Raw genomic sequence first — 12,216 nt, 5'->3', positions numbered from 1 at the left:
TGCAGCTAATACCTAACCAACTGATAGCTGATGCAGCCAAATTTAAATTAAAAAAAAATTTTTTTTTAAGTCGCAGCCAGGGTTCCCTGAAAGGGTTCTCACTTGGCCTTACCACTCTGGCTTTCACTCACACTTACCTGCCTGCTGTCCATTATGTCAGAATATGATTGTTTTATGATGCTTTTTGTTTTGATTAGCAAGGGTGGATTTGTATCATCCCCACCATGCTATTTATTCAGACCATGTGTGCTAGATACCTTGCCTTTTCCTGAGGAGTTCCTAGAGTGTAGCCTAATATGATACAGTTAAGTAGGTTTTGTCAAGCACACATATACAAGTTTGGCAAGGCCCAGACCTGACTGATTCAGCCAGTAAATATACAAGGAGCCAGTTTAGGGACTTCCCTGGCAGTCCAATGGTTAAGAGTCCACCCTTCCAACTCAGGGGGGTGTGGGTTCAATTCCTGGCCGGGAAACTAATATCCCACATGCCACATGGCATGGTCAAAATAAAAAGAAAAGCAAGGAGCCAGTTTAGCCTCAGAAAGTGCATTACTTACATATACCACAAAGGGAAGAATGTATCAAGATGCCAGCTGCCAGTGATCCTTATCCCACTTATGAAAAAGGACACTCCTGAAGCAAAAGGGGCCAGGTGACTGCAATGTAAGTTCTGGGATAACTGCCTGCTGAGGAGCCAGTTCTAGGCTGCAGCTAAGAGGTTTTTATATTCTCAGCTCTATTCTGGGGGGGTAGGAGGGGATGGGGCAGAAAGTCTCCAGCTCATCAGACCTGCAAGGGGACAAGGTCTTCAGAGGCTTCTGGTCCTCTCCAGTTTCAGAAAAGTCACAACGCATTCTGCTACAACTCAGGTAAGTATCGGTTTGACCCTTTTACCTGGGAGGGAGGCCTTTGTGGTTACATACAAGGTGGCCAGGGTTCATGAAGATGTTCTCCCACAGCTTTCTCAGGGTTAGAGGCTTTTTAAGCCTGCCAGCCTGCTATGTGTGTGTGTGTGCTTAGTCGCTCAGTCGTGTCCAACTCTTCTTTGCGACCCTTTGGACTGTATCCCACTAGGCTTCTCTGTCCATGGAATTTTCCAGGCAAGAATACTGGAATGGGTTGCTATTCCTTGCTCCAAGGGTATTCCTGACCCAGGGACTGAACCCTTGTCTCCTATGTCTCCTGCATTGCAGGATTCTTTACCCACTGAGCCATCAGGGGAGCCTTAACCCTGCCACAGAAAGAGAAAATAAGACTGAAAACAAGAAATATGAATTCAAATCTAGTTCAGTCCATCATTAGCCACATGACTTCAGAAAATCTTTTACCTCTCTGGAGTGTGTTCGTTTGTCTTGAGGGGGTTGGTGTTTTTCTTTTCCCCTGAGCTTTACTGTTAATTTCTTTTTTTTACTTTATATTGATATAGTTGATTAACAACATTGTGTTACTTTCAGGTCTACAGCAAAGTGATTCAGTTATACACATACATGTTTCTATTTGTTTTCAAGTCATTTTCCAATATAGATTATTAAACACTATTAAGCAGTATTTCCTGTGCTACACAGTAGGTCCTTGTTGGTTATCTATTGGAGCTTGTTTTTTTAATCAATAAAATTATATAGTTTTTATTTGCTTTTGAGGAGGTCTCTTTCCTCTTATTTGAATGTAAACTGCACAAAGTCAGGGATTTTGCCTACTTTGTTTACTATTATAGCCCCAGTGCTTGGAACAGTGGCAGGCACATGGCAGAGATTCAGTAAACATTTTTGTTGTTGTTCAGTCGCTCAGTCATGTCTGACTCTTTGTGACCCCATGGACTACAGGCAGCTTCCCTGTCCTTCACGATCTTCTGGAGTTTGCTCAAACTCATGTCCATTGCTTTGATGATGCCATCCAGCCATCTCATCCTCTGTCGCCCCCTTCTTCTCCTGACCTGTCTTCCCCAGCATCAAGGTGTTTTCCATTGAGTAGGCTCTTTGCAGCAGGTGGCCAAAGGACTGGAGCTTCAGCATCAGTCCTTCTAGTGAATATTCAGGGTTGATTTCCTTTAGGATTGACTGGTTTGATCTCTTTGCTGTCCAAGGAACTCTCTAGAGTCTTCCCCAGGACCACAGTTCAAAAGCATCAATTCTTTGGCACTCAGTCTTCTTTATGGTCCAATTCTCACATCCCACGACCACTGCAAAAACCATAGCTTTGACCAAATGGACCTTTGTGATGTCTCTGATTTTCAGTATGCTGTCTAGGTTGATCACAGCTTTTCTTCCAAGGAGCAAGCATCTTTTAATTTCATGGCTGCAGTCACTGTCCAAAGTGATTTTTGAGCCCCCAAAAATAAAGTCTGTCACTGTTTCCATTTCTCCCCCATCTATTTACCATGAAGTGATGGGACTGGATGCCATGATATCTTAGTTATTTGAATGTTTAGTTTAAAGCCAGCTTTTTCACTAATGAAATGAAGATGTTTTGCTTATTTTGTTAGCATGTGCATTCAAAGTCCTTTCAGGTGTTTTGTGTTTGTTTTAGTTTTTTGCACAAAATTCATAGAGGAGTCCCAGTGAAAAAATGACTATTCTTTTAGGGGAACAACTGAAAAACAAAATTCTGAGTGAAGACACATTTAAGTTCAGGGTGAATAATTACATAAATAAACCCTCATGACACCTCTGCCAAATGGTTCCTTGCAATGATAGAAAATAGGGAAGGCCCAGCTTGTCCACTGTTTGATTCTACACCTAGCACCTTCCCAGTCATCTCTCAAGGCTCCTTTTTCCTCTTTCTCTCAGACAGTGTGTAGTGCAGAGTAGAAAATAAATTACCCGTCAAGAGACCTGCCTCTGGTTCTGCTAAAAGCAAGATCACTCCCTTCCTTGCCCTGAGCCCCAGTTTCTCCATCTTTCTGTATCTGTATGACACACATGGTTTTCCTTAATTGTAACTAAGTGATGTTAGTATAGCACTTTCACAGATCAAGAAACCATGTGAGCTCAGAGACTAACCCGCTGAAGGTCATTAATTAGTACCAAAGCCAAGCTTTCTGACTCCAAGTTCACATTTCTTTGTGTGTCAGTTGCTCAGTCGTGTCTGACTCTTTGCGATGCCATGGGCTGTAGCCCACGGGGCTCCTGTGTCCATGGAATTCTCCAGGCAAGAATACCAGAGTGGGTTGCCATTTCCTTCTCCAGGGGAATCTTTCCAACCCAGGGATCGAACCCAGGTCTCTCACATTGCAGGCAGATTCTTTACCATCTGAGCCACCTGGGACGTCCTTTCAGGGTTCTTTGCACCATATCAGTGAGACACCTAGAAATCCCCAGGCGGAGGTCCCCTCCCTCTCCATGTCTCCTCTATGAAGGGACAGGGATTTTTGCCTGACTTGGCCCCTGTTCTAATCTCAGCGTTTACAATTCCTCCTCGCACATAAGAGGCAGTCAATATGTATTTGTCGAAGGAAAAAAAAAAAAAAGATGAGACGTGCCACAATTCTTCCTGTAATTTCCAGCAAGTTACTGCCGTTTTCTGGATTTGTTCTGTCCCCCACTCTCGCGGTTTCTTTCCCGCTCCTCGTTCGCCCCTCTGGCCACTAGACGGCACTGTCAAAAGTGAACCCCATCTAACAGAGAGCGGCGCCCTTCTTGGCCCCGTTGCGCCTTCTCCGGTCGGAGGGCAGCGCGCAAGAAACCGGAAGTGCCGGAGCCGCCGCCGCCGCCGCCGTCTTTAAGTGCCGTGTTCGCCCCTTCGGTTACCGCCGGCGCCGTCGCCAAGGAAGCCGCTGCAGCCGGGTCTGGAGTGGAGGCGGCGCGGCATGAGGCGGCGCAGGCCCGCTCCTTAGCGCGCGTCGGGACGGTCCGGGCGGGGCCGGGGAGGGGGGAAGGTGCAGTATCCGCCCTCTCTCCTTCCCCTTCGCCCGCGAGGCCTGCGCTCCTGCCCACTCAGGCCTCTCCGCCTCTCGGAGGAGCTGCCCGGCGCATTCTCCCGGTTAGCTAGCTCTGCGATTTACCCGGCGCGCCGCTCTGCGCGGGCCACAGCCGGTGGTAGAGCCCCAGTTGCCGGAACAGGAAGCCGAGGCTCTCAGATTCCGAGTCAGCCACCGTTCACTGGGCGCCCCCTGAGCGCTGGGTGCTGGCCGCCGGACTTCCACGTCCGTTATCTTAATTGAGCCTTGCTGGGGTTGGGAGCCGGGTGTTGTCCAGGCTTACAGATGAGAAGCGGAAGTCCCCAGAGGCAAAGGGATTTGCCTAAAGTCCGACTGTGGCAGACCGGATTCGGACTGAGATTTTCTGGTTTCCTAGCTGGTGTTCTTCCTACTGCCCCATTTCTAGGTCGATTCTTCCCTCCTTGTTCACTGGCCCCTTCTCATTCTATTGCACCCACCAGGGCAGGATAGGTTCTTTACTTTCCTATTTCAAACCTGTCCTCTCACACATTTTTCTTAAGTCTCGGCATCTTCCCAAGTCCCCTTAATATTCTCTGCTACACTTCTGCTCTTCATTCTAGCTCTCAAGGTCTTTGCCCACTTTGTGATAATAAACCTCTCAACTAGCTGTGTGGATCCTGGCGAGTGAAATAACTAGGCTTCAGTGAGGCTTGGGATGTTTAAGTGGACAAACTGGCGCCTGGATTAAAAATTAAGGAATGATGTCTGAGTGGGTCCAGATTCAAGAGTCCTGTTTTCTAACCCGACATACTCTTCTCTGAATGAGAGTCTTAGTGCATGAGAAGGTGTCTTGACCTCTTAGTCCTGTTGTTGGCTGTGTTAGCACAACTTCACTTTTTCCCCTCCATTTGCCGGTGACCCGCATGTCTCTCCATCACCTGTCAGGGCTATGAAAGCCTCTGATTAAAACCGATAACCAAATAACGGGTGTAATCACAGACTCTGCTTTTTTCTTTTACTAAGCCAGAATTTCAACAAACTTAACACTTCCATTTTTCAGAGAAGTTACCTAATTCAGTTATCAATATTTCCGAAGTAACATGGAAAGGAAAGAAGCAAAAATGGAGTGCACTGAAAATGGATAGTACATTCTTTATCTTGTGAAAATCTTAATGTTAACAGCATGTTCTCTTTCCACAGAAATGGCCTGTTTTGTATTAATAGTTCTTACTGGTTATTACACTGAATCTGTTCTGTCTTCAATCTGCTAAATATGAATTCTGTAAAATAATACAAATTGATTATTATGTAAAAGAAAAACAGGACCAGGCACAGAGAAATAAATTTTATTATCCATTATCTATCATTTTGAGAATTTGTAATAGCCACTGAGTAATCTCACATCTGTATGCCTTTTATACTTTTAAAAGAATTTCTATAACTTACCTTTTAATATGTATCCAAATGTCAGGACTAAACCACTGTGTAGATAGTCTTTGGAGTAAATTCAGCTGTACATTTCTGAAATAAAGTCATTTTATAATTTTCAGAAAATGCAGATACAAAATAATCCAGGCATTGTATATTATTTCAAAAAGAATATGTGTCAGTTCTAAGTACTAATTGAGACTTTAGGTTTGATATTTTGGGGGCACATATGATCCATTTTAATAATGATCAACAGGCTTATATCTTATTTCATTATCCTGGTGAGCAGGATTGGATGGTGAGAAAAGGAAAGACTCCTGTGAGAAGAGAGCAGGATGAGCAGAGGGATCTATGCTTGAAGTTGAGTCACTTGAAAAAAGATCTCTTTGAATGTGGAAGAGATCTGAACAGATGAAAATACAATCAGGTAGGCACCAGGGAAGGGCCTCAAGTGAAGAGGTAGGTGGGGCAGTGAAATAAATGCACGGTACTGAGAATGTGTACTGGCCTATTTTCTCATTGTTGAAATGAGAAAACTCTGGTCACGTGTTTTGAGGATGTATATATAAGGTGTTATGGAAATATGGAAATTAGTTACACATTTGTGTATATTACTAAAATTATGTAATATCAGGTCTATGCAAGGAAATGCAGAATATACATTTACCATAAAATACAGAGGAGTAGTGTCATTTGAACTGTAGAATGTGTGTGTGTGAGAGAGAGAGTGGAGAAAGAGAAATGGTGAGTGTGGGCATCTAGTACAATTTAGGAATATCTGATACATGCTTAAGTGCAAGGTAATGCAAGGTTTACATACAAGAGACATCAGTAGCTCAAGAAGCTGGGCGGTGAGCTTGGGAAGTCTTGTCTGCTAAGCTTCCCTGTTCCATCCCCGTTCTCTGTTGTTTCAAGCAGTGATTTGGAGATGAAGTTCCAAATTAACACAAGGAGTGGACAAGAATGAGCCCGGTTTGTGTATCTCCTTGTTTAACCTGTCCCTCACTCTCTTAGGAATTAAACTAGATCCACTTATATATTTGATAGAAAACAGACCTCCACCAGCTTTTAGATGGGCAAACAACCACGACTGTCATATACTGCTACTTGACATCAGTGTGCTGAGTATCAGTTGAGCTGAATGACTTTTCTATTGAGCTGTGTGGATTTTAATCATGGGAGGTAAATGCCCAGTTGTAATAATGTTGCAAGTTGTATACCTGTAAAACTCTCCAACGCTCTTGCTACTGTTACATTGAAAATGGCAGTGTAATTCACGGTAACTTGAAAAAAGGCACAGTATCCTAGCCATTCAGTTTTGTTTATTTCATCACACAGCATACCTGATGGAGTAATTCACAGCCTACACTTGCTAGTCTTTTTCTCTGTGGGCCGTAGTTTTTTACCCTGAGCTCCTATTAACCTGTGACATTAAACCTTAAAAAAGACATGTTAAATTTACAGCCGTGTATTGATTTTTGTTGTAGAAGTGGTTAATAATTATGTGAATTGGTTATACAAATGCAGTGTAGTTTATCTCCCAGGTCCTCATGTTTTTGGCATTTATTAGTTCCAAAAGAGCAGGTTGCCCCAAATTTTTATGTTGTTCCTTTTTGGTAGTGTTATAAATAATGCATGTCAGAATATCTTACAGTGGCTTATAATAACACTTGTAGTTTTTTTCTGATACTTTGCACCTGTTAATATTTAAATATTGAACTGGATAGAGGAAAAAAAATCATCATCTTCCAGATTTGTAAAATGAAAGAAACATCATTAGTAGATAAAATGTTAATATTGTTTTGGGGTTGAACTAGTAAATTGGGTTCAGACTTTTGTCAAAATATTGATAATACAAACATTAAATGTTTTCAGCATAAATTACAACTAAAGCCACTTTCTTCTCTTCTCATTTGATCATGAGAGTAAAAGTTGTGTAATCAGTAATAAGAGTATAAAGGCACACAAGGGATGGTAAAATAGTGCTATCTAGGCAAGAGCAAAAGACAAGAAAAACGTATCAACCAGTTAGGTCTTTTGGTGTTTGGAGGTCCTATTTAAAAGGAAATGGTATTTGTATTATCTTGGGTAAATGCTCCAGGATGATTATTACAAGTACATTTTTTTTTTGCAACAATTTTATTAGTGTTCTGATTGGTTGTGATTATTTCTGTTAGCTGAAGAAGTCCACAATTTATCAAATGTATTACTTTTTTAAAGTGCAAAAACACTCAACTCCCTTGGCACATTTAGCTTCACTATTGACATGCTCTTTGAAGGAACATAGCAGCCAACTGGCATATGGCCTGTTTCCTTCCAGTGTGGGAAAGAAGAAGGAATTTTGGCAAGAGATACCTAAGGAGAGCCTTTTATAAAAGTTGCCAAAGAGATTTATAGTCACTGTGAAATAGACATGACCTCAATTTTTTTTTAAATCTGTTTCACACTGAACACAGAGAAGGGGGAGCTCTTGCTTTTCTTACTAAGTTTCATTGCAACTGTACTGAAAAGCACTTTCCCCCCTTTTTTGGGGGGGGGAAGGGGGACCCTAATCAGGCTGTCATTCTGATTAATGTAAGAGAGGACAGATCTGTGAACTTCATGTGGCTTATTTATTTATTTTAGGAAAATGCAACATGGCAGCAGCGATGGAAACAGAACAGCTGGGTGTTGAGATCTTTGAAACTGCAGAGTGTGAGGAGAATATTGAATCACAGGATCGGCCTAAATTGGAGCCATTTTATGTCGAGCGATATTCCTGGAGTCAGCTTAAAAAGCTGCTTGCTGATACCAGAAAATACCATGGCTACATGATGGCTAAGGCACCACATGATTTTATGTTTGTGAAGAGGAATGACCCAGATGGGCCTCATTCGGACAGGATCTATTACCTTGGTGAGTGTGAAGTCATAGTTTCTGAAAGGAAATGCTTTCTTAATTCAGAATTAGAGGCTAGATGCAACGGGCACTCAAATTTTGTTGAATAAATAAGTGAATCAGTGATGGCTCCACTAAAGAGAAAAAAATAATTTGAAGAACTTCAGTTTTGGTACTGTTTTAACTTTTTGTCCCGTTAATTTTGTTTTTACTTGCAGATAACAAATCAGTTGATCATGATCTTACTTTCAAAGTAAAGATGCCAGATATTACTTCTTCCTAAAGCTAATTGTAAATGATTTTCCTTCAGTATGGTCAGTTTCTTTAGGAATGGTGGATGAGGAACACACATAATAAAACCAGTAGTTTGTTCCCATTCTCAACAGCTGCTGCTTTCATTTTTTTAATCAAGGCTGGTCTTGGTCTCTTCTTCCTGAGCCCATTCAGTCCAGATTTAAGATATGTTGACCTTAAGTCTATTATATCACTGATTGACTTTTTTTGTTTCTTTTTTGTTTATAAACCTTAAATGTTTTGCTAAGATGTTGTGGTAAAAGGAATAGGTAGTAAAGACTGAGCACCAAGGATGCTTAGGCACAGCTGATAGCTCAGCTGGTAAAGAATCCGCCTGCAATGCAGGGGACCCTGGTTCGATTCCTGGGTTGGAAACATCCCCCTGGAGAAGGGATAGGCTGCCCACTCCAGTATTCTTGCCTGGAGAATCCCCAAGGACAGAGGAGCCTGGTGGGCTGTAGTCCATGGGGTTGCAAAGGATCGGATACAACTGAGCGACTAAGCACAGAACAGCATTGAAAGAAATGACTAATCTGTCACATACATAGACACAGGGCGGTAGATAAAGAGGCGGTCTTGGAGTCAGAAGCCTAGGCTCTGGCATCAACTCCATGGCTGACTTACTAACCCTGTGAGTCTCAGTTTCCTCATCTATCAAACAAGGATTAATATCTATCTCACAGGATTGTCTTAAGTGTTGAGTTGACCAAAAAGTTTGTTCGGGTTTTTGTATGCTCGTATGGAAAAACTTGAACAAACTTTTTGGCCAACCCAAATTTAAACAAATGTTAATAAACACAATACTGTTCTTGTACAACCAAAACAAATTTTACTACAGCTAGTCTGAAGAAGAAAACTAAAAAAGAAAAGAAAAAAAAATTTGGTTATGCGATCTCCCAAGCAATTGTCTGCACTACAGTATTATTTTTTAGGATTAGAAATAATAGTTGTAAAAAAGACCGGAAAAAAACACCGAATAATAGTTGTAAATTACAGTATGCTACCTAGTATTCACCAACTGGTAATTATTATTTGTACAGTTATTAGCTTAAGTCCCAAAGGCCCATTTATTCATTCATTGTCACTCATTGAATACATTTATTGAGAGATGGTGCTGAAATATTTAGGTAAGTTGTCTGAGTGAAAGTGAGTCTTTCAGTCATGCCTGCTGTTTGTGATCCCATGGGCTATAGCCCGCCAGACTCCTCTCCATAGAATTCTCCAGGCAAGAATACTGGTGTGGGCAGCCATTCCTTTCTCCAAGGAATTTTCCCAGCTTGGGGATCGAACCCAGGTCTCCTGCATTGCAGGCAGATTCTTTACCATCTGAGCCACCAGGGAAGCCCAAGTCATCTTGGAATACATATATATCTTTCTCAAGAAATTTATGCTGTGGCTTTGTTGGAAGCAGAAAGTCAGACTTTCCTTTGATTGGAGAAGCATTGTAAGAAAAGCTCATCCATAATTGCTAAATCAGGCAATTTGGTTGGAAGAGAGTTTGGGCAAAATTAGGGGGAAAGGCCTTATATTTTGTATAGTATTTAAAACTTATAGCCATACTGTCTGTAGTTCTTAACTGTAAACAAATGTCTCACAAAAATGTTTATTAATTACCATTAAAAGTGCTTACCAAAAGGGATTTCACCCCTAATACAGTAGTTGAAATGGGATCCCAAGCCCATAAATTTTGGAGTTCCTTCATGTAGTCATGCTATGCTATTTTATTTTCCTAACCCACAGCCTGAGGGAATGAATGTTTGGTTGGTGTTGGTTGGTAGAGTAAGAAAGAAAAGAATGTGAGAGATGAGAACACTGAAGGAGCTGAGGCCCGAGTAAACTCCCACAGCTGAGAGTTGGGTGGGAAAGGACGGGCTGAGATGAGTTTGAGGGCACTGACCTCCTGATATGCCTTTGTTTACCAAGTTTTTAAAAATAGGTCTCCTGCCCTCCTCCAAAAGTGTTTTTTTTTTTTTTTTTTTGATAGTCTCTGCATGAGTCCACATTAGTAATTATAGATTTTTTAAAAGCAATTTCAGAGTATTCCATTATATAATTATGCCATATCCAGGCTTCTCTGGCCATGGGATTTTCCAGGCAAGTGTACTGGAGTAGGTTGCCATTTCCTTCTCCAGGGGATCTTCCTGACCCAGGGATCGAACCCAGGTCTCCTGCCTTGTAGGCAGACGCTTTACCCTCTGAGCCACCAGGGAAGCCCCGTATTTTACTTTACCAGGCCCCTACTAATGGCCATTTAGGTCTTTCTATTTTGGTATTACAAAAAATGAGGGAGCAAATATCACTATATATCATTTTATACATGTGTGAATTTACTTAATAGGACTAATTGCAAAGAGTGGAATTACTAGGACAAAAGGTGTACACTTTCTGAATTCTTATTGATATTGTCAAACTACCCCTCCATGGAGGTTACAGAGTTTACATCCCTGTCAGCATTGTCTCAGAGTATGTATTTCTCTGTACCTGTACCAATAGTGAGTGAGCAAACTTTTTATCCTTCCCAATCTAATTGGTGAACAGCAATCCCTCACTGTGATTTTTTTATTATTGTTTTTTTAATTGAAGTGTAATTGACATATTAGTTTCATGTGTACAACATAATGATTCAATATTTGTGTACATTGTGAAATGACCATTACAGTAAGTCGAATTAACATCTGTCACCATAGTTAATAAAAAAATTTTTTTCATTGTGATGAGAACTATTAAGACTTATTCTCTTAGCTACTTTCAAATATGCAGTATAGTATTATTAATTACAGGCATCGTGCTGTTCATTATATCGCCATGCTTCATTGTAGTTTTAATTCGTATTTCTCCTATGAGTGAAGTTGAGCATCCTTTCACATATTTACAAGGCATTTGTGTGTTTTTTTCTGTGACTGATCTGTTTGTAATCACTGTCTATTTTTTATTGGGTTGTGGGTACTTTTCTTGTCAACTTAAAGCATTTTTTTGTACAGTGAGGGAATTAATCCATTGTGATATTTTTTCCCTGAATGTTGAATTTTTTCCCTGAATGTTGAATTTTTTCCCTGAATGTTGAATGTTTTTTGCCTTTGGTGCCTTTTGCCCTTTTGTAGAAATTTGTGGGTTGGTTTTTTTTTTTTTGGTAGTTAAATTTTTACTTTTTATGTAGTTTTGTATCCCATCTAGACATCTAGAAAGGTTATCTCAACTCCAGATTGTATTTTTTTGAAATCCTTATGTACTTTGGACTTTGTTTTGCTCCATTGATCTGTCTGTCAAATCAAGGGCCAATACTGTGCTGCTCTTACTATTATTACTATAACTTTAGATGTTTTACTGTTTGATAGTAAACAAACAATACTTTTCATTACTCTTTTTCATACTTTTCCTGATTATTTTTGTTTGCTTGTTTTTCTGTGAGAACTTTAATTAGCTTAAAGCTCCTTTCTCCCAATCCTACTTAAACTGTGTTATGTTAGGATTGCATTATATTTACAGATGAAGTTAGGAAAATTGACAGTCTTTAAAATATTTATTTATTTTTGGCTGTGCTGGGTCATCGTTTCTGCACAAGGGCTTTCTCTAGTTGCAGTGAGCAGGGGTTATTACTCTTTGTTGCTGTGCTCAGGCTTCTCACTGCAGTGACTGCTCTTGCTGTGGAGCACAGACGCTAGTGCTCGGGGCTTCAGGAGCTGCAGCGCGTGGGCTCCGCGGTGGCGATGCACGTGTGCAGTTGCCCTGTGAAATGTG

General features: G+C 41.0%; 1 protein-coding gene across 5 annotated transcripts in view; it reads left to right on the top strand.

Annotated features, from left to right (window-relative positions):
- Window positions 1–3,658: 3,658 nt before the first annotated feature.
- The window catches only part of DPP8 (dipeptidyl peptidase 8), a 54,346-nt gene continuing 45,788 nt past the window's right edge, over window positions 3,659–12,216 (top strand). The window contains exons 1-3 of one of the 5 annotated variants that reach the window (XM_061430111.1): window positions 3,659–3,980; window positions 5,597–5,734; window positions 7,933–8,202. In XM_061430111.1, coding sequence (XP_061286095.1) covers window positions 5,698–5,734; window positions 7,933–8,202 — 307 coding nt within the window. In that variant the 5' untranslated portion in view covers window positions 3,659–3,980; window positions 5,597–5,697. The other 4 variants (XM_061430112.1, XM_061430113.1, XM_061430110.1 and 1 more) reach the window with 4 other exon arrangements.

Source organism: Bos javanicus, chromosome 10 (assembly GCF_032452875.1).
Source record: "Bos javanicus breed banteng chromosome 10, ARS-OSU_banteng_1.0, whole genome shotgun sequence".
Lineage (NCBI taxonomy): Eukaryota > Metazoa > Chordata > Mammalia > Artiodactyla > Bovidae > Bos > Bos javanicus.
This window is presented reverse-complemented; position numbering and strand designations above follow the sequence as displayed.